Source organism: Lepidochelys kempii, chromosome 4 (genome assembly GCF_965140285.1).
Source record: "Lepidochelys kempii isolate rLepKem1 chromosome 4, rLepKem1.hap1, whole genome shotgun sequence".
Lineage (NCBI taxonomy): Eukaryota > Metazoa > Chordata > Testudines > Cheloniidae > Lepidochelys > Lepidochelys kempii.
This window is the reverse complement of record NC_136383.1, coordinates 43,231,748-43,255,334: the sequence shown is the minus strand read 5'-3', so window position 1 is coordinate 43,255,334 and position 23,587 is coordinate 43,231,748. Positions and strand designations below refer to the sequence as shown.

General features: G+C 39.5%; 1 protein-coding gene across 2 annotated transcripts in view; it reads right to left on the bottom strand.

The window, feature by feature from the left end:
• INTU (inturned planar cell polarity protein) overlaps positions 1-23,587 on the bottom strand; it is a 100,137-nt gene that overhangs the window by 9,801 nt on the left and 66,749 nt on the right. The window contains exons 9-14 of one of the 2 annotated variants that reach the window (XM_073341086.2): positions 11,551-11,604; positions 9,816-9,878; positions 8,028-8,249; positions 6,903-7,394; positions 5,512-5,609; positions 1,954-2,143 (exon numbers count right to left, since the gene is read on the bottom strand). In XM_073341086.2, coding sequence (XP_073197187.2) covers positions 1,954-2,143; positions 5,512-5,609; positions 6,903-7,394; positions 8,028-8,249; positions 9,816-9,878; positions 11,551-11,604 — 1,119 coding nt within the window. The remainder of the gene's footprint in view (positions 1-1,953; positions 2,144-5,511; positions 5,610-6,902; positions 7,395-8,027; positions 8,250-9,815; positions 9,879-11,550; positions 11,605-23,587) is intronic. The other variant, XM_073341087.2, reaches the window with a different exon arrangement.

Genomic DNA, 23,587 nt, shown 5'->3' with positions numbered 1-23,587 from the left:
TACCTCATACAAGTACTGTATATCAGTCACAAATTTAATTAATGCATTATTTTTGTAACGAGCGTCATCAGCATGGAAGCATATCCTCTGGAATGGTGGCCAAAGCATGAAGGGGCACACAAATGTTTAGTTTCAGAGTAACAGCCGTGTTAGTCTGTATTCGCAAAAAGAAAAGGAGGACTTGTGACACCTTAGAGACTAACCAATTTATTTGAGCACAAGCTTTCGTGAGCTACAGCTCACTTCATCAGATGCAACATGATGCATCCGATGAAGTGAGCTGTAGCTCACGAAAGCTTATGCTCAAATAAACTGGTTTGTCTCTAAGGTGTCACAAGTACTCCTTTTCTTTTTACAAATGTTTAGGATATCTGGCATGTAAATACCTTGCAATGCTGGCTAAAAAAATGCCATGCAAATGCCTGTTCCCACTTTCAGGTGACATTGTAAATAAGAAGCAGGCAGCAGTATGTCCCATAAATGTAAACATACTTGTTTGTCTTAGCGATTGGCTGAACAAGAAGTAGGACTGAGTGGACTTGTAGGCTCTAAAGTTTTACTCTGTTTTATTTTTTGAATACAGTTATGTAATAAAAAAATCTACATTTGTAAGCTGCACTTTCACGATAAAGAGATTGCAGTTGAGTACTTGTATTAGGTGAACTGAAAAATACTATTTCTTTGTTTATCATGTTTACAGTGCAAATATTTGTAATAAAAATAATAATATAAAATGAGCATTGTACCCTTTGTATGCTGTGTTGTAATTGAAATCAGTATATTTGAAATTGTAAAAAAAATCCACAAATATTTAATAAATTGCAATTGGTATTCTATTGTTTAACAGTGCAATTAGAAGTGCGATTAATCGATACATTTTTTTAATCACGATTAATTTTTTTGAGTTAATTGTGTGAGTTAACTGTGATTAATTGACAGCCCTAAGTAAAACAAATAATTTGGCACCAGATTCCACCCAGATAAAGCTTGCAGTGACTCAGATAATCACAACTGCCACGATTTCACAGGGCAGAGAGACAATGTCTCAAGTGGACGAGGCCCATATGCACACAATACGATCAATGACAGTTGGTGCAATGATATATAAATCTCTAGGAGTGTGTTAAAAAGTCTCATGAAGGGGAAAAAAAATCCTATTAGAGTCGTAATAAATGCTGCTTGCAAGAAATTGGAAGAGCATACACCTTGTGTGCCTTTCTCACACCTAGAAGAGATTACTTGGCAACATGCCTGAAAGGAATTGGTAGTGGCAATGTGTTTTTTACTGGACAGATGTCCACATTAAAAACTCACCATAACAAACATTAGTGGCTGGCCAATTTGTTGGCAGTTTTAACAGGAAGGCCAAAGAGATTGAGAATGAGCTACCCTCTCACCTTCAGAGATAGTCTCTTCAGATGAGGGTTGAAACACAGTGGCGGGGAGGGAGGGGGGGAGCTTAAACTGTCACTGCACATGCCATACACTTTCTGTGAAGAAACAGAGAACTTAAATCTCCCGTGTTGTCAAGCTAGCATCCTTCAAAAGCACTACATTAACAACAAAAAAACCTGTTTTTGTAGAAGGCAGGAGAGGGTAAATGATTTTAGTTCCTATCTTGCCATTCTCTCCTAGAGGCCTTCTGTGAAACTCTTTGCTAAATTATAGACAGTACAGGAGTCATAACACCACATCCCACAGAGCAATCTAATTTTCTGATTCTCAGAGCACTGTCTTGTGGAGGTGAAGCCCTTTTGATATGCATGATTGGTTGGACAGTCTGCCCATATAAGTAAAACACTTAGTAAATTAAAAAGAAAGTTCACAAAGAATCTTCTACTGGGGGACTATTTAAATGCTGAAGTGATAGTAGTCTTGAAAATATTAAGTAGGAGATTAAGTAAAGAAAAAAGTAGAAGAAAACAATTCTGTTAGGAAGACAAAGTTTCTTACTTCTTTCATCACGGTCTGCTGGAAAATGGAGCGAATCGAAAGACAGCAACGATGAAAATTCTTGATTAGCTGAGGGTGGATGGAGCCACTAAGCTGTTGTACTTCTTTATGCGTTGGAGTAATAAAGATTCCTTGCATTGTTTCTAAAGAAATATAGTGGAAGAGGGTGTTCTCAGGACCAGACGTCAACCTTCAAAAATTAGAATAAGTGATTTTGAATTAACCCTTGTCTAGACAACACACTCTCTTACACTTGATTGCTTTCTGCTGGTGGTAACATGGTATGAGAATGGAAACAGACATTGTCAAGATTTTCCTATTTCTACACAAGATACATTTCCTTCTAATTAAAACTGTTAACACTGATTATTTAAAAAAAACAGTGATCATGGAAGTAAACTGGGGGTTACTGCCCTACTCCAAAGAGGTAGTATTATCCAAAACAAAAAAGAAAGCATAAATAAGTAGCTCACTCAAAATAGAAAAGACGTTTAAGAAGGACATATTAGTCACAAAGTCACCTCTGTGCTGTGGGTTATAAAGAACAAAGCTGTTCTTTAAACCAAACTACTGTTCTTGTTCTGTTTTTAAAGCTTGAAGACAACTGCACTTCTAATGTTATTCTCTAATATCACTTCTAATGTTATTTTCCATTAAGTATTTTCCCCACTAATACCCTGGGTTAGCACCCATTTTATTTTCATATACAAGTTTCAGTTTTGGTAAGCGAGACCATAGTCATACTTTCCTTGTCATACTATATTGACTGAAAACAGTGAGTTACTAGTATATATCCAACCATCTTAATTAAAAGAAACTGAGTGTGATATGTTTATATAAAATAATATTTATATATAAATGTGTACATTTGATGTTACAGTGGTTTTTTTAGTCATACAGAATAAAGGAGATGAATAGAATGCTGCAAACAGCCAGGAGGTTTCCAAGAACAAGTGAAAATGAATGAGGGAGGTGGGTGGATAGGACGGTAACATTTGCAAATAATCTGTTGACAGCGGTTATATTAAGCCTGAGGTAACATGAGAGACTAACAGAATAGGAGTTAAGAAACAAGACAGTGGTTACAAAGGAAAAATGTAATAGTTCCTCTGTCAGTCAGAACTTCTAACTCCTCAAGAGAGTCATCAGGAAGTGCCTTAATGGAAAAAATAAAATAAGATAAAAAAACCCTCCAAAACGCAGAGGCTGAGGCTGGATTTCCAGACAGAAGGCCAGATCTTCAGTTGACATAAACTGATGTAAGTCCACTAATGTAAATAAGAGCTACATTGATTTATGCCAACAGGGAATATGATGCAGAGATTCAGTTATAGTTACATTGTTAATTAGTAAAAGTACACACACAATTTAAATTATTAAATACACTTGGTCAAATTCTCTAAGCACAGACACAAAATTGAAAATATTGTGTTAAACATACTGTTTCATATTTACATTAAAATTGAAGATTATTTTAGATGCAAAACATCACTTATGACTTTTTTGTTTTTTTAAAGACTACATTTTCCTGATCTCCCCTTTTCACCAGGACACTCTTAGGCCAAAAGCATAGCACTAATGATATAGCATGGATTAAAAAATCATTGGAAGATGAGTAAATGGAATGTACACACTTCCTTGCAATTTTACATTTTACTGATGGACCTTCTTAACTAGAGTGGCAGAAGAGAGACGCTACCTGCAGTTTGGAGTTTGGACTCACCTATGGGATGGAATAATCATCACAGGAGAAATTAGTCTCTGTGGAAAAGGCCAGCACAAAGCCAGTGCACCACTTATGTTTTATTTTTGAGGGTGAGACTTAAGTGGGATACTGGCATTGTGCTTGGCCTCTGCACAGAGGTGAAATTCACTCTATCAAAGGCTAGTATTCAGACTGTAAAAAATTAATGTAAGAGGTGTGGCTAAATCCCCTGCACTGCTTTGAAAACTGGGGAGGGCTGTGATGAAATACACAAAAATTCAGAGATTCACAGAGTTTAAGGCCAGAGGGGACACTAGTCTGGTCTCCTGCATATCAATGGTCATTTAATTTAATCCAGTAACCCCTGCATTGAGCCCAGTAATTTGTGTGAACTCAGGCTTGTTTGTTCCACAGGCTTGATTTTTTTTGAGAAACTGTGCCAAATACTGGCATACAATAAGTAGCCCACTATTAATTTTGAAACATTCCTCTAGTGTGACAACTTGATTAGTTGACTCCAAAATCCCTCACAATAAGAATGCCCTCCTCACTTCTGCAGCTTCAGAGGTGGGGAGGCTTTGTCTGGGCCAGAAGGGAAAAGAAAACCTTGAGGTCTCTTTAAGGATTGTCCCCCTCTAGTGAGAACTCCGTTTCCTCATCAGTTTGAGGAGCAAGAGTGTGGAGGGAGAAGGGGAGCTTCCTAGCTCAGTGGCTGGATTGAAGGGTGCAGCAGGATTAGGGGAGGGTATCACCTAAAGAAGGTAGGGAGCTGGGCTGCAGCGCCTAATGTCTGGTAGGGGCCAACACCTCTCCCCTCATACCCTTAACCCTCAGATGAGGCGAGGGAAGTGGGGTCACAGCAGTGGTGTTGGGATCAGTGTAAAGGTGTGGAAGGAAGTGGTTAGGGCAGCCTTCCCCCAGATGGCAGGAATTACAGAAGGAAGAACAACCAGCACTAGATAAGTTATTGCCAGGTAATTTCTCAGAAATGTTAATAAAGTTGTAGCCTAGTTAAAATACATTCCTAGTGTCTTATCCCTATATGTGTGGGGTTCAGAATAATGCATTATGGGAGAGGTAGTGTTCATCACTAAGCATATTTAGATATATTGTAGGAAGTAAGGAAAACTGGTTACACAGTAATGTAAAAAAAACCCCCAAACCTTGGCTCTTACTTCAACTGTTCTCCTGCTTGACCACAGCGACTGTGTGTCCTCTATGTCTACGAATATGTCACAGAAGTTGCGGAAGTCATGGATTCTGTGACTTTCTGCAATCTCCATGACACTGGGGCTCTGCAGCAGCCTGGCCGCCACAGCAGCAGAGGACCTCCATAGCTCCAAGCCACTGTGGTGCCCGCCCCCCCCCAGCTCCCAGCCCTGCAGGGCAGCGGGGGATCCCTGAGAGCTTCCCAGCTGGCAGCGGCATCAGGGACCCTGCAGAGCCCAGCCCTACTGGTGGCAGGAGATTCACAGTTCCCAGTCATTTCAGGTGGTGGGGGGACCCTTTCCCCAGCTCCCAGCCCTGCTAGGCGGCAGGGGATCCCTCGCAGGTCCTAGCCTTGCGGTCAGGGGTCCCTCTCAACTCCTGTCACTGCATGCAGTGGGGCAGGGTGCTGGACCCTCCTTTCTCCCCATTTTGTCAGGGATGTTTTCAGTAAAAGTTAGGGATTGGTCACGGCTTCTGTGAATTTTTGGTCATTGCCCATGACCTGTCCATGACTTTTACTAAAAATATCCATGACAAAATTGTAGCCTTACATAGAACCTTTGGTGATTTGCATATGTCTTTGGACAAAAATGGTGAATGTGGTCTGAAAAATAAAATATTTAATAAAACCAATAATCTCTTACTTGACAGCATTATAGAGTTCCATATCTTTCTCTGAAAGATTCTTTTTCAGGTTTCCTAAATGAAAAGGATTTGGAAGGGTATGTTTCTTTTTAGTGACCTAAAAAAAAAAAAAAAGGCACAGTAAACTAACAATAAGGACATCTAATCAAGGACCAAAATCCAGCCAATGATATCATTTATTTAAAATGGAAGTATTAAAAAAAATTAAATAGTTTCAGCAATTTGTAGAATGTACTTTATAGGGTAAAGTCTATTTCAGGCTAAAACCAATTGGTAGCATTTGTTCAATGTATAACAAGTTTCCTTGGTCAATATTGCTTATGCTTTTATAATCTTTGGAAAAATTCTCCAATTACTTTTGTAGTTTTCAACACAGCTGTGCCCAATTTAGTCATCAGAAGGCCAAATATTTAGAAGAGATGATGATCCAGATGAAAAAAACAGGTGCTAATTGTGGTCCTCATCCAAAGCTCACTGAAGTCAAGGAGAGTCTTTCAACTGACTTCAGCATGCTTTGGATCAGGCCCTTACGCCCCCAATTAAGCAAGGTGCTTAAATGGCTGCCTAACTTTAAACATCTGAGTAGTCTCATTGATAATTTTAGTTCTAGTTTTAGTTAAGAACTGAAAGTATCCTAATGAAACTCAGGAAAACCAACACTGACTTCTTAAGCACCAGGAGTTGCATTATATAAATCCAAAACAAATAAATACATAATTATAGCACTAAACTAACTTTAAAGTAATCAAGCATAATTTATAAAAAATACAAAGAATTATCCCAATGATAATGATAAAAATAATTCCCAATGAATGAGTGAAATGCGTCAGTTTTTGTTCATTTTTTCATAGCTGTCTCCACGGTCACAGAATGCAACTAGAATCCGCAACCTTACCGTACATTTCTTAGGCTATTTCTACACTATGCACCTTTTAGTAACACAGCTCTGCCACTACAGCCATGCCGTTAAAAGGCATGCAGTGTAACTGCTGTTTGTCAGCAGGAGAGAGCTCTCCCACCTACAAAATACTTCCACCTCCAATGAGCGGCGGTAGCTTTGTCGGCAGGACAGCTCTCCTGCTGACAAAGCGCTGTTCACACTGGTGCTTTTAGTCGGCAAAACTTTTGTCATTCGGGGTGTGTGTGTATGTTTTTTTTCACACCCCTGAATGACAAAAGTTTTGTGATTCAGGTTCCAGTATAGAAAAAGCCTTATTAATAACTCTTTTTTCCTCAGTGAATATCAGTCCGCCTCACATTTATTAAAACATTTACCATAAGAGGCAAACATCCAGAATAGCATTGGTTAATTTCTGAACATTCCGTTGGCTGTACCTACCTTCAAAAGTTAAATAGTTTAATACATAACACATTGTAATAACAATAATACCTTGAACAAGCTACCACTTCCCTCAGACCCGCCAAAACCTTGGGATTCTTTTCGTTCGTGCTTTCGGACCTGATCTAGTGTAGCAAGTGGGTTAAGGCCTCCACCTTCTTCAGGACCTTCACTGCCATTGTCAGATCCTCCGCTGCTCCTTGAGGGACTGGGCTTACGTGTCCTTAAGGAGGAGTCAGTGAAGAGTGTTCTCTTGCTTGTTGTAGAGGTCGCAGATTTGGAAGTATTTTGCAGTTTACTAAGGATGGGTGGGGTTGTAAAGCTTTCCAGTTTGTCACGTGATGCAGGAAGGAACCAGTCAGCACAAGATAGACATGGAATGGAAGGAGATTCTAATCTTTCCTCTATGCTAGAATCTATGCCTTCCAACTGAAGTATAGTTGCTTTGATCTGATCAACGTATATACAATCTGGTCCTGGATTCCCAATGGCTTTGGAAGTGCAACCCCCTGTCTCCAGCAAAACACACAGCATAAAGTGTCTCTGTAAAACAAATGGGTATAAAAAATTAATCTTTGATTTAAAATACTGCATACTGTAGAATCCATTCTATATTACACTCCCTATCAAATCTAATATGGTATCTCAGCAAATTACAAAGATTTGCAAAACTGGACAGGTCCCCTGCCCTCCAACAAGAGCCACTTTATGTCAAAATCATTCCTTAGGGCTTTTTTCCCCCCGCATTACAATTCTCATGCAAATGAATGTTTATTTAATCACAAGTTATGAAAATTAAATTACTGTGCATATGAGAAACTGCCTCTTAAATAGTTATTTGCTGGTTATTTTTAAAATAATTTCCGCTCAAAATGGATGAAGTATCTGAAAAACATCAGATTATAAAAGCAAAAATTTCAACTTAAGTGAACAAAAGAGCATCAAAACCATGACAATTTTATTTATGCTTAATTTTATAAGCTTTATGAATATTAATAATAATTGTATTCCCCAGCTGAAAAATTCTACATCAATTCACAGCTGCAATAAGGATGTTTTTTAAATGATGAAATCAGTGCATGCTTAGTACTGGAAATATGTAATAACATTTTACAATGTAAAGGCAACAGCAGAACAGACAATCAAACCATGGGTGCTCTGGAAATTGTAACTTACCAAACCAACTATTAGTAAAAAGTATCTTGCTTCAGGCTCTCTGTATCCTGTAACACCTGAAGCTTCACTTGGTTGGAGGTGATTGTGTGGAAATACTTCTCGCCATATCACTAACTGGCCAATCCTCTGTTCTGCTGCCAAGGGTAACAGGCAATAGTGTCGACTATATAAAGCTATATCAATAAGATCCTCCTTTGGTAAGTGATTGCCAATCAAATAGCCCTTAATTAAATCACAAAAAAGAATGCACATTCAATAAAAATAACAATACTTTTCACTATATAGTGTCTTTTAATCTAAAGATCTCAGTGTTTTACATATTAAAATCATGAGCTCTTTGGGGCAAGCAGTGGGGATTATCTTTTATATTGTGTGTGTATAGTACCTGGTCCATGACTGGGGTTTTTAGGTGCTATGATAAAACAAGAACAAACCAACAAATAAGCAACACTCCTGTAAATTATTATTCCAGTTTTACAGAGGTGTAAAACTGAGGCATACAGAAGTGAAGTGGCTTGCCAAACACCTAGTTGCAGAATCAGTAATGAACCAAAGAGTTTTAATTCCCAGTCCCCTGTGTAACTACCACAAAACACTAGCTCTTTGACTGAAATTAATATGTTTCCCAGACAAGGACAAGAACTGAATATTACCAAAACAAGGATTTAAAATATGACCCTCATAACTGTACATCATAAAAATTACATAGTATTAATTAAGTCCTGCTATATTTCCCTTTAGAACAACAGCTTAAAAGTATTGCCGCCTGAAGGCTTTATTCTGCTAGCTACTGAGCACTTCCTGCAAGGTACTGAATATCTCAACTCCTAGGTGCCTATCACCTCATAAGATTGGACTGGAGTTTGAATGGTCACTAGCTTTTCACCCAAAACAGAGTTGAGATTTGTTGGCAGGCGAAGTCTTCTGCTAACACTGCCCTTTCTGTACCTCTTTTGATTTTCCACATTACATTAAAAAACACGCACACAGGAAACCAGCTGCATGAGTTTTTCTAGAGCAGGTCTGCATGACATGATGGTAAAAATGCCAATGGATGGTCTGCACTAGAGTTTCCATTATTGCTAGCATTTTGCTGGTATTGCACCAGTCTCAGTGTAGACAGGCCTTAGCCTTGTACTTTAGTCATGCAAGTAGACCTAATCCATGGGACTACCTGCATAAGTAAGGATTGGATGACTGAGACCTTAGAACACAAGCTCTGTAGAGAAGGAGTTGTATATTACTTTTTGTTTTGTATGGTTCTGAATATACTGACAATGCTCAATAAATAACATGTTTACAAATACCAGAGGCCAAACTGAAAGAAAGTTATTGATTCAGTTTCTCAAGTCTTATCTATCTGGATAACAGTTACAACCAGAGGCCTTCAGTTAGTGACAGGGATGGGCAAAGAACAATGGTATCAGAATACCACACAATTATTCTCTTATCAATTAATGTGGTAATTCATCACTGACTCCTGTACCTCTTCATTCATCTCTTCACACACACCACATTTTGCAAGATTGTTGTTACTGGTTTCATAAAGATATTTTAGTGCTACATATCATACAGTAAGAATTGTTTTAAGACTTTAAATATTTTATTTGCATCTGTGAAGTAAATGGTTTTGTTCTATTCTGTGAGTTCACTTATGTCTGTTAAACAGACAAAATGACCACACATTGTTCATATTTGTCAAGCTCAGGCAAGTGTCAATTCATGCTTGGCTTATGTTTCTGCTTGGTGCATTTTTCAAAACTCCATGCTGTACTCAAATGGTCTCACCTTATAGAAGAGACAAGATCCCAGAATCATATACAACCGTCTCATGTCATAGTAATCTTCAGACTGCAAACAAAAATATAGTACATTTATAACTCCTGATTGTTACATGACTGAGTGAAGGCAAGTGATACTAATTTCAATAAATAACAGTCAGTGTTATTTAATACTTCAATTTTTTGGAGTACCTTCTTTAAATATTAATTTATTAGCAGCTGAGCATCAGAGGGGTGAAGTTAGAACAAACAGCTAAATAAAATATGACACTTAGACTTTATTGTTGGTTTTCAAGTCACTGCAGAGTCATTTTTATAGTTATTTCCAGCACAGCATAACAGGTACTCAGATTTCCTACTCAGTTCTAATCTATCTGTAAAGCAGATGGCTTTTTTATAGGGTTCTCTAAGTTTCACAGGTCATAACAGCCAGCTAGCTGTTGCATAGCTCTTGCCACCAGAGGGACCTCATATAGCAAATCTAGGAAGACATACCAGTCCTTTTTCACAGTACCTGGAAATATGTTACCCAACATTAACTCGTTCCATTCACCTTTTAATTTAATTGACAAATGCTCTCACAATCACAACACAGATCTCAACTGGGCAGCTTTAATTTTAAATGTAGTGGATACATATAGCTCTGCTCATAAAACAGTATTTATAAATATAATTTTCAATAATCATTAGGAAATTATTTTATTTAAGAAACGAATGGCTTGGTTCCTATTAGACACAAACAGTAAAGTTTAACAAGAAGTGAGACTATAGACATCCATCTGCCTTGTATTTATAGTCCCGGACATTTTATTAGTTAAAAAAAAAAGACAAACCCCAAAATGTTCAGTATTATATATATTCAATAATATTTTCTTTACATGTGCGCATAACAGATCCAGCTATGACTTCATTTTTAAAAAAGTTTCTTCTGAAGCAAGAATTTAAAGAGGGACTTTCATACGGAGGAGAAAACTTTCAAAAGTATAAACATATTTACCTCTCACCATTTGATATGTAGTAAAGGAAATATACAAAAAATGATGCTTGAATGACTTGCTTCTTTCAAGTTTGTTCCAAGATAAAACTTATTGAAAACTGTGAATGTGTATAATTGTACTGTGTAGAGAAAAGCAGCCAGTTCTGTACACACACAGTCACACAATTTTATGCCAATGATATATTATATCATCATTCTCTAACAAGTATTAGGCTTACATCATTAAGTGTTAACACAAATGTGGTAAGAACAATGTCTTAAATTGCACCATATAGCTTTCTAGACTTTCTGTTACTGAGACTTTTCGTTGCTTTCTTATGATTGGTGAGTTTTGTTCTTAATGCTGTACAGCAATTTTAAGGACTATCCGTAACTACTTGAAAGAAAGAGAAAAAGGTGATTTTTACTATTAACTGAAAAAGAAAATATCCCTGTTACAGCAAAGAGTGGCTTTTTAGCTGAGCTAAGCATCAGTCAAGCTTGCAATTATATCAGATCTAGTTTCCACTCAGTGTCCCTATAGTTACTGGTGTAACTGCAAAAAGAAATTCATGAAAAAAGGAAAGTTCTTTAAACTTTTACTACAAATCAAGAAAAAATATGGATGACTGTTACACCATTGTGACATAGCTTTGCTTTGACTTTCAGTTGGTTAAGAAAACTTATGGGCTTTGATCTAAGATTTCTTCAAACTACTGAATGTGAACAGCACAAAGCGCCTGCCCTATAAAAACATGCTCCTTACCAGCTCTGCAAAATCAGCTGCCTCCAAATCACTCAGTGCTGTGTCAATTTCCATCTGAAATATTGAAATGGTGGATATGAACATATTTTTCCAAAAAATATACGGACAATTACAATAACATATATGACATAGTACTAGTAGTCTCACAAGATTAAGAGTAATTATTCGTTACTTTATAGGGAAATGGTAAAAAATTGTACATACTTTTTGCATTAATAATATCAAACATCACGAACATCTGAATTCTCCAAAAGATTAAAGAAAAATCTTTTCCGATTTCTGCAGATTTCCCTCACTCTGCTTGTCTGTCTCCTGAACCCACTGTTTTATATAAAGGAGATGTCAATCTTACTTTCTTCATGGACTAAAACTTGAAGGCAGGAGGCTCCCCTGAAAGCTGGCAAAGCTTTAGTATCCAACTGAGTTATTAGAAAAATCTTTTTCACTTTGGATTTACTTTTTGTCTCTATGGAAGTTTCCAAAACTTTCTCACACTTTACCTTTGTTCTACTCAAACAGCAATAAGCTTGCATATTTTTTAGCTTCAGGAGCTGTTGATTAATATAAGTTTTACTAAAAATACTTTTAATTAAAGAACATAATAGCAGCCACCCAAGTTTATGACAAATATGCTACTTAATGAAAAGAATTTTTGAAAGGCCATGGCACCCCTTTTGGGCTCTGTAAACAAGCTGCCTCTTACTGAGATATAGTAAATTTTTCAGATTTATAGAAATGTTAACCATGCTGTTGTCAGTCAACAAATAATCATGCCTCTCAAGTTCTCCCTTGGTTTAGAACTAAATTATACATCTATCCCACACAGAACTGATATTCTTATTTTTATTATTAAGGAGGATTGCCAGTCCTTCCCTAATTAAGGTTGAAACTAGCTTCCAAATATAAACCCAATTTTTAACCCACTCCCAACTTCACCAAAACCAATCCCCCAGAAATTTCAACTTGTTACACAGTATCACTTTTCTGAAAAATGTGGGCACAAAGAATTTCAGAAGCATGGGGGTTTAAAAATATCCTTGTATACTTTTGAAAGATTTTCCTGCTACTTTCTTGGCTCTCTCTCTCCAGAACAGAGTCACATAGAAAGTTCATATTTCACTTTCCCAAGAGTGTCAAACTCACAGAAATGCCTTTCATATATTTTCTTCAGGGAGACAGATGTCAGAATTAGAGATTAACATGAGAATAAAAAAACCACAGCTATATATACAGTGCTTGAAAAGTCTGTGGTAAGTAGAAAGCTTTCCCAAGTAAGCGCCTTCATTTCTGCAGAATCCAAGCTTTTCTTTAAAAAATAAAACACAACAAAATAAAACCCCAACAAACTCAAATTTCTAGCCCTTACAGTTGCAAAGATAACCTTCCAAATATGAACTGAATGTAAGTACTGCTATCTTCCTTAATTTTCAGATAGAGAACTACACAATATGTCTGCTGCTAGTCAGAGGTTTCACAAGTTGCAGGAGAAAGAAAACTGACCAGTATATTGCCAGTTTTCACTATTGATAATGGGAACCCAACCGGTAGCAGTGAAATTGGGAAGAATCAGGTCAGGTAAATTTCATTCTGTTGCAACAGAGACTGGCACTGAGCTTTTCACAGTGGAGGAGTACTGTCATAAATATAAAGGGAAGGGTAAACACCTTTAACTCCCTCCTGGCCAGAGGCAAAACTCTTTCACCTGTAAAGGGTTAAGAAGCTAAGATAACCTCGCTGGCACCTGACCAAAATGACCAATGAGGAGCCAAGATATTTTCAAAGCTGTGGGGGGGGAACAAAGGGTTCTCTCTGTCTGTGTGATGCTTTTGCTGGGACCAGAGCAGGAATGCAGGTCAGAACTCCTGTAAAAAGTCAGTAAGCAATCTAGGTAGCTATGCGTTAGATTCTGTTTAAATGGCTGATAAAATAAGTTGTGCTGAATGGAATGTATATTCCTGTTTTTGTATCTTTTTGTAACTTAAGGTTTTGCCTAGAGGGATTCTCTATGTTTTGAATCTGATTACCCTGCAAGGTATTTACCATCCTGATTTTACAGAGGTGATTCTTTTACTTTTTCTTTAATTAAAATTCTTCTTTTAAGAACCTGATTGCTTTTCATTGTTCTTAAGATCCAAGGGTTTGGGTCTGTGTTCACCTATGCAAATTGGTGAGGAATTTTTATCAAGCCTTCCCCAGGAAAGGGGGTGTAGTGTTTGGGGGGATTTTGGAGGGGAGACATTTCCAAGTGGGCACTTCCCCTGATCTTTGTGTAACACTTTAGTGGTGGAAGCCTTTAACCTAAGCTGGTAAGAATAAGTTTAGGCGGTTTTCATGCAGGTCCCCACATCTGTACCCTAGAGTTCAGAGTGGGGAAGGAACAAATAGAGAGGCTGGGGGAGAGGTTGAATACTGGAGACACTCCTTCCAGGAGCCAGGAGAAAAGTAATAGAAATGCCCCCCACAACTGCAGCAGTCAGGACTAGCAGAAACATCCCACCTTGGCTGCAGCCAGAAGGCTCTTGTGGGGGAGAGAGGAGGCAAACAGAGATGTCTCCCTTTCAGAACCCATGGAGTCTTAGGTAGGAATTCCAGCAACTGGGAAGTGGTGGAGATTGGCTTTTTACTTAAATATTGCTCCTGGATGGTGGATCTCCCTACTCTTTTATCAGTCTTAACTAGTAGGTTTAGTCCTCTGAGTTTTAGACATCTGAAACATTTCCAACCCTTATGTATTTCTAAGGGGGTGGTTGAGAGAGTTGATGCAGGTGTGTGTTTGGGTTATGAGGATGGGAGAGAGAGAGAGAGACTGATGGGAGACATGAGGAAAGAAGAAAGGAAGAGAGATTTTTGGGGAGAAGAAGGAGATAAGATATAAGGGGATGCAGAGAACACAGTGAAGAGAAAGAAAAAAGAGTAAACAGGCCCTGAAAACAGCAGAAAAAATACATCTTTGTTTATTAGAGAGACGAAGTGGGTGAGGTCATATTTTTTAGGTTACGTCTACACTCGAGACCTTACAGCAGCACATCTGCACCGATACAGCTGTGGTCTATAAGGTCTCCTGTCTAGCTGCTCTATGCAGATGGGAGAGAGCTCTCTCGTCAGCATAATTAAACCACCTACAACGAGCAGCAACAGCTATGTCAGCGGGAAAGTGTCTCCCACTGACATGGCGCAATCCACACCGTTATGTCAGTCAGGGTGTATTTTATCGACAAAAGTGCTAGTAGTAAACACAGCCTTATTGACTAAACTTCTGTAAATGAAAGAGACAAGCTTTCAAGCTTTACAGAGTTGTTCTTCAGGTCTGGTAAATGTACTCAGAGTGTCACAGCTAAATAGTGGGTGGAACAGATAAGGAGTAACTATTCAAGGTGAAGTGGGCAGTTAACACCTATATCGTTATGGATCACTTAATTCACAGATCTAGTAACCACCCCAAACACATCAAGAAATCTGTTATCTACAGACAGGCACTCAGACATCACAGAACATCCTCTGAGGAGAAAATCTGGGTTACACACCTTAACACACTTAAAGTTACCTTCACCAAACAAAGACACTCCACTGAAGATGGAGATTGCATATGCCAGGAGTGGCCAAATTTACTGACCCTCCGAGCTGCATACAACAATCTTCAGAAGTTTGAGAGCTTGGGCACACTTGCCAGGACTCTGGCTTCAGCCCCGTGGGAGGTGCCTGACAGGGCTTGGGGCTTCATACCTGCTCCTGCTGAAGCCCTGATCCCCAGCAGGTGTGCCCCACAGAGCTGAAGCCCTGAGACTCCTCCCCACTCCACACTGGGCAGAAGCCCCAAGGCCCATGCTCCCCACTGAGCAGAAGCCCCTACCGACCACCCTGCTGCATGGCAGAGGTCACAAGCGCTCTCCCTCCTATCAATCTGGTAGGTGGAGAATGGGGGGGGGAGGTGTAGGGGGCTTCGCAAGCCGCACTTTAAAGGTAAAAGAGCTGCATGTGGCTCACAAGCCACAGTTTGGCCACCCCTGGCATATGCAATGGGTCACCCAAATACTATGAGAGACCCTTTTCAAAAAGGGGGAAAAAACCCCCCTAAGACCATACATACCCCTCATTATCACCTACCACTCACGCTGGAACCCATATGTATCGTTAAACAGTTTCAACCATACTCAGTGGAGACCACAACTTGCAAGAAGTCTTTCCTGAACCCCCTTTTCTGGTCTTCAAACAACCCCCCAACCTCTCTAAGCTCACTGTCAGAAGCAAGCTGCCCACAGACCAAGACACATCAACTCAAAGAGGCTCCAGCCCCTACCAGAACAACAGATGCAAAACCTGCAGACATATCTTCAGTGCTACAATGATCAATATGTGCCCCAACGTGCCCTTCAAGATCCCTGGGTCCTACATATGCCTATCACAACATGGGGTGCACCTCATCCGGTGCACTAAATGCCCCAATAACAACTATGTGGGTGAAACAGAACAATCACTACACTTTTGAATGAACTCTATACCAAAAAATGATAAAAGACAAAGACCACCATATCACACGTGGTTTTCATCTTGCAACATGTGTTAACATCTTATCGGTTCCACCCTTGTGACACATTTGAGTGCCTTTCCCAGACCTGAACAAGAGCTTTGTGTAAGCTTGAATGATTGTGTCTTTTACCAACAGAAGCTAGTTCAATAAAAAGACATTACCTCACCCACCTTGTCTCTCCAATATCCTGGGACCAACAGGGCTACAACAACACTGCAAATAACCATTATTTATTACAGAAAAGAAAGAAAAAGTGGTGTGAAGCCCAGAAAGGAAAGATTATAAAAACAAAAGAGATTCAATAAATTACCTTTCAAAATGTGTATTAGGTCGCTGATTGACCATGTGCTAGAACTGAATATACTACACTGTCCAGCATATAACTATTCTTTCCCTTTAAATTACAGGGGCATGGCTTTCGGAAGTGGGGTAGAGGGCAAAGGTGTGCAGCAGTACATATATTTTTCATTCTGGTTAACACGTATAGTTCTTGGTGTAGAACGTGTCAGATAAATTTTTCATGACCTGTATATATACACACTTCAAAAGATAACCCTGTATATATTATGTGAAGTGAAATGAACAAAAAAAGGGGGAAAAAATCAAATAGGTCCACTAAGCCTTACAGCTGTGCTTGGCTCATGGTATCAGACACTTCTTAAATCAAAATACAATGTAAAAATTATTACAGCATACCAAGTCCAGTAAAATGTGCACATTGATGAAGGTTATTTCAAGATTTTTTTCAACTGGAAATTGAACAGAGATAATTTTTCTACTAGCTGTAAAAAGACTGCTCCAAATTTGAGTTATTTTACTTAAAAATTATGTCTGTCTTTTAAAAAAAAACATTTAATTTATTTAATAGCCAGCTGCTTATGTGGCCATATTTTTGACTCCCTGGGTCTTGACATTCTTCCTACCAAAACAAAACCTTCAAGGTCTGCTTGTAAAAGTTAAGAATTTTTAAATAGGTGCTAAAAGAGGATGAGTGGGCTAGAAATATGCCCTTTTGTAAACATCAGAACAGGAGTTTTATTGAATTCACGCAATAAAGACCAAAAACAACAATCTTGATCTTTTGAAGTCAACATGCCATTTTCCAAGGTAGCAATCACCCTTCATTCTCCATTACAAAGGCTCTGTTTTGTCAATCTGATTCAGTGCAAGCTGCTGATTTCTTGTGGGCAGCTACAATGTTTAGGATCCTACAGGGATTCAGTGTCTTTAGAGCTTCATTCTAGAACCACAGTAAATACTCACATTTAAGCCTTCAATTCATTTCCCTAACAACATTTTTGGAAATTAGTGTCCAGTTGTATAAACTGAAACCCCGCACTCCAAGTTCACATAAGATTGTGTACGTGCGGCTGGTACACATCTTATCTATGAGCAGATCTAATAGGTAAATTCAAGTCATAATAAATTTTAAGGCCAGAAGGGATTATTATGAACAAATGCAGTATATAGTGGTAATAATATCTCCCTATTTCTACTTCATATTCCCCTGCTTATCCATCCACGGATCACATTTTTATTTGTTAGCCACTGCATCGTACAGGTAGTGCATATTTGGCTGGTTATTCATCATGACCCCTATGTCTCTGATTTCCAAAATACAGTCCCCATCCTATACGTGTGACCTGCATTCTTGGTTCCTGGATGAACAACCTTGCAGTTAGCTGTATTAAAGCAGATGTTGTTCCAATGAGCCTAGATCATGTGATCTAGAAAGATCACTCTGTAGAACAGATATGTCCTAATTAACTCTACCAATGTTAGTAGCACTGGCAAACTACCAGTAAAGATTTTTTATTTCCTTACGGATAACTGATAAAGATTTTGATATTGCATTTGTTCAAGAACAGATTCCTGTAAAATCCCATCAGAAATGCCCCACAGTATGATGACTCTCTATTTACAATTAGTTTGAGATCTATCAGTTAACTAAGTTTGACTTCATTTTATATGAAGTATACTGATTTTTTGCAGTGATAACTTTTTAATCAGAATTTTGTATGGTACTAAATCTTATGAACAGCACAAGCTACAAGATACACCTTAAGATCAGCCTCTTTAGTCTATGTCCCAGGCAGTGGATCTGCTTCTTGACCCAGGTAGGGACTGACAACTCCTCTCTTCCTTCTCAACCAGGGAACTTAAACACGTGTTCTGGTGGATGGGGATAAAAGACTGGCAGCTCTCAGCCTCATTTGTACACTGATCCCCTGACTCCTACAGAAAGCTGCCTTTAAATTTTGGCATAAGTTCCACTGCACATAAACAAGAAAGTGGTATATTAAAAATAATAAGGATATATCTCATTCAAATTTTCCCTACTACCTTTTCCTTTGTTTTCATAAGCCTATGGTTAAGTGGTAAAATAATATGCTTAATGGTTCCTGACATGTGTCTAATGCTGAATTAATTCCATGGTCCAAAACCTGTCAACTAATCAGATTCTCCTTTAATCTAGGTTATTTTAGAAATGCTTATAATATATATGGTAGATAGTGGAAATAATTGTTGAATAAGACATCCTGGAAGCCATAATCAAGGGGTTTAATACTATAATTCCATTGATCTGACATCAGACTGGATTATAATTTTTTTTAAACTGAGTAGGATTTTCAAAATCAAAACAATTAAAAGTCATAGCAATAATAATGCTCGGCATGATCAAGAATAAAGCCATTAAATGTATGAGTGTGTTAGTAAAGCTACATGTCTGGTACAGTACTCCTGCAGCCCTCATTGTTCAATTAAATAGACATTTGTTCAGTTTAACATTTCAGATAAAAGGTTAAAATACTAAATTAGATGAAGTGCTTTTAAAAATTAATGAGTTTCCCTGCTGTCAGGGATACTGCTTTATAGGCTAGCAATGTTATAGATGAAATATAGGAACTGAGATGCTTTAAGAGGTTATATGGTACAGTATGCAATTTTCACAGGTTTAAACAAGACTAAATTTATTGCTAAAAGTATCTCTATCATTTGGCATCATTATACTAAAAGAGAATCCATATTACTTCATCCACCAAGCCATAAAATCCCCTACAGCACAGGTGGGCCGTAAGCATCCTTATCAGAAGCTAGGGGTTAATGACTTGTGTAGAGCAGGAATGTCTTTATGACACAGGATCATTTTAGACCACAACATAGGATCATTTTAGACCATGTTCAATACAAGAAGTGTTCCTGTAGGTGGCAATGTACTGAAACACAAAAAAGATCTGCTTCTTCTCACTTGCATTCACGATGTGATAACTGCTCCAAAATAGCCTGCTTTTCGTCATGTAATAAGAATCTTTTAAAGTGTTTGATTATGTATTTCTGTATAATGAGTTTCTTCATATTTTAAGGATATACAGTCTAAACTGGCTTTATTTTGGAGATGCAAGTTATTTGACTGAAGATTTAGTAAATATTACATCCACAAAAATCAGTGAAACAAGACATTTTAAACTAAAGTGGAGACAGTCTCTTCTGTAAAGTACATGTTTTGGTTTGGTTTTTAATACAATTAAATTGTATTAATTGTTTTTAATACTTTAGTTCATAGATAGTAGTGTGTGAAGGAGCGCAAAGGAAAGAGGCTATAGCCCACAGAAGATATGCATGTCTTGCCATTACAGCACACCTATTTGATTGGATACAAAAGCGTTACATATTTAAAAATAAACATTTCCTACTTTACATATCTAGATATTCATTATTCAGGCTCTGAATTTGGTAGATATTTGTAGTTCATCTATACAATATTGGATTTTTTCTTCTTACAATTGGAATCTTTCCTTTGCATAACAGAATCTAAGAAAAGGTACACAACATGAGAAAAAAGTGCAGCAGGCTGACGGGGGACAGAACATGACATATCTCTTCAGGGAGAGAGGCTGGGATTAGTGCTGGCAGGAAAATGCAGTGGCTGTGCCTGTTAACTATGTAGAACCCAGTGATTCAAGGGAAATCTTGTCACCAACCCCACAGATGCTGGGGCATTATATGCAGTGTGCTAGCTCCTTGCACATTGTCCGGATCTCCCTCTAGTCCTATGGTAGCATGACTGGCTCTATGGACAGGGTGACATTGGTTCTTTGTCTGCTGATACATGCTATCACCTATACCTTCTTGCTGGGAGTAGAAACCAGACACTGCAAATTCATGCTACAAGGAGCAGATTTAACTCAATGGGGACTTAGATAGATTTCCAAGGGGAGCATGTGATCTCTAGAGTAACTGTTCCTCAGCTCTGCCAGGTCATCCCATCCCTGCCATTGAATCATGTATAATCTGGAATACCCTGTGGTCATGCAGAGGAACTGCTGCCATTCCAGGAGGAAGGAGAAGAATGACATATGGGCTTGTCTTTTCCATTATTGCTGCTCCATTGGCTTCTCTCCTCACTAGGAATGGGCAGTGGGTAGAGCCCCCCTTTGGGGAGGCTAGCCCCTGGCTCTACCCCTTCCACCCGCGCCCTCCCCACAGCTGGAGCCCCGAGACCCCCTGCCGCCCCTCCAGCAGATCCACAAGCCTGCCCCCCACCGGGAGTCCCCCCCTGAAGCACCCCCCCTTGGCTGGTGAAGCCAGGGCTAGCCACTGCCCAGAGTACCCCCCGCCCTGGCTGGCCGAAGTCCTGAGCTCCACCAGGAGGCCCGGGCTGGCCAAAGCCATGCCGTGCCTCCCCTCCTCTCCCCAGACCCAACCCACCTTGGGGAAAAGCTTCTGTTACCTAAAAGACGCTTTTGATATGCCCCATGCAGGTTCCGGGATGGCCGAGGAAGCGGTATGTGCCTCCTAAACCACCCTGGAACTTGCATGGGGCATAATAAAACAAAAACTTCACCGCCAAACCCTGCAGCCGGACGTCCGGGTGCCGCAGCTGCGCCAGGGGAGGCAAAGCCTCCCCTGGCCTACTATACCCGCTGCCCATGTCACTAGACATGAGAGGCCCCCTGTTTATTAGTAATATATTCTTTCTATTGGTGTCTTTTTCTCTACTTGTTAAATTTAACCCCGTCTCCTGCCCCACACCTGTAGAATCAACAAGGCGCAATAGTGAATGTCTTCCAGCAGAAGCACTGCACTCTGCATTGCATAGGTGCTAGAACTAGGGGTGCTACCGCACCCCCGGCTTGAAGTGGTTTATATCATGTACAGGGTTTAGTTTAGTTCAATGGCTCTCAGCACCTCCACTATACAAATTGTTCCAGCACCCCAGCTACATTGACTTGCTAAGGTAGCAGGGGGAAAAAATAGAACAGAGCCATGATCTTGGGCCTCTGCTCCTGGCAGAAACTAACAAGAATTCCTGGAGTTAAGATTCTTAAAGCCACTGAGACTGATTCCCCAGCAGGGAGTACAACATAGCACGCATTTCGTGAAACTACATGGGTCTCTTACCATCAGCTTCTTTTGAGTGAATATATAAAAATACAGCCAAATCAAGCTTTACAACTCCATGAGGTAATTAGGTAGGTGAGCATGGATCTGTAATTAAATACCTTCACGGGGGCAGACTGATAAGGGACTTTTTTTTCCAAATATGTAGTCAACATGTAGTCAAGCTCACTACTGTAGGGAAATGTGCTCTAGCATGGGAGAGCGTACAGGGTTGAAAGTCAGAATACCTGTGTTCCATACCCAGCTTTGCCACTTAGTTGCTATATAACCATTTGGCATTCATTTAACCGCTCTCTGCTTCCATGTTCCCATTTACAGATTGGGTATAATCATGCTTACCCATCTTTCAAAAACATTTTGAGGTCTGTGGAAGAAGAGCGGCATGTGCAAAATATTTTATTATTTATTATCTTCACAATGCTACCCCAAGCTGATTAGCAACACAACCATTTTATCCAGATTAATCTTAAACCATCTGTTTTAGGGCTTGCTGGCGAAGTGCATTAGAGGGTTGTGATTTGTAAAGTGCTCTAATTGGCCTGTTAGACCCTCTTGGCACATTCTAAAATGTGTTAACAGGACAATCAGAGTGCAACATGTTAGGGTATGTTACAAATCACACCCCTCTGGCATGCTTTGCTGTGCCATGTAGACAAGGCAATAGAATCAAAAGCTCCAGGAATGCTGCTGTGCGAAAGAGGTGCAGATACTAAAAGAAACCTTTGAAGAAGGCAGAAAGAAGCAGCTATTGATCCAATAAAGTGAGGAAGCACCTTGCATTGAAGCTAAAAAATAATTAGAAAAAAACAATACAAACTCTAAAGGAAGGAAAAATTGGAAGCATTATTAAAAAACACCAAGCTAGCCTAAGAAGAAGGAAAAAATACACCCACGGGCCATAGAATTAGGGCATTTTCTGTAACACCAGTAAGCCACATTTAGGGTATGTCTACACTGCAATGTAAGCCTGGGCTCAGAGTCAGGCTCCTTCTGTCTATACACAAATCTCTCAGACTCAGGCTTGCACTGAGAGTTCTAGGGCCTCACAGAGGTGGAGGGTCTGAGCTCAAGTCCAGCCAGTACCCCAAGTTCAAGCCCTATTGTTTTGCCGTGTGGATGCAGCCACATTGGACTCGGGCCCTGGGAGTCTGCCAATGCTATCCCACAAACCCACAGGATGGTGTTATTTGTCCTCTCTATCCCACTTCCTATTCCAGGAAATGCAGACAACCTGCCTTTGCTGAAGAACAGCTCAGTGTTTAGGCACTTCCATTTTATTTTGGCAGCTGAGCTGCAAACATTTTGAGATCTGTGGAAGAAGAGAGGCATGTGCAAAACATTTTATTATTTATTATCCTCAGAATGCCTCTCTATGCCGATTAGCAACACAACCATTTTATCCAGATTAATCTTAAACTGACTGTTTTAGGGTTTGTTTGAACCTTTTCCTGAGTTTGCAATGGCCACTGACCAGAAGTCCTTTGCCAAGCATACAGATTCCTGGTTGAGGGAGCATAGTGCGATTTTGGTGACTCTCTGGTGTGAGGTGAGCAAAACATTTGATATTAGTAAGAGTGCCATGAATGATTATGCCTAACAGCAAATAGAGAAGAAACTGGTAGCACTGGAAATTTACCAGACTAGTGACCAGTGCAGGGAGCAATTAAGTGGCTCAAGACAGAAAGCTGCAAAGTCAGGGACCAGAATTGCATTTCTGGGAACTCATCATCATCAAGCCAGTTTTACAAGGACTTTGGCAGTGCTGGGTACTGCACTTCACATGGAGCCAACAGTGATGTATGATGACCTAGTCAGCCAGGATGGTGACCTGCTGACCCCAGAATCTAACATGGGAAGAGATGGGATCCAGCAGCAAGAGCCGGATGAGGCCACCAAAGTGACTCTGGTGATGAAACTGGTCCCTGAGGAGGCTTTGCTGCAGGAACAGCTGCAGCACATCCTGGGCCATACTTGAAGGAACTTTCTGATGGCTCACTGGAAGAGCAGTGCACCGTGGAACTGGCAGCAGAAAAGGAAGAGGCAGAAGTTTCCCTGGATCTGGTAAGTTTTTGGCTCAGTTTTTGTGTTTATTCATATAGTTACAGT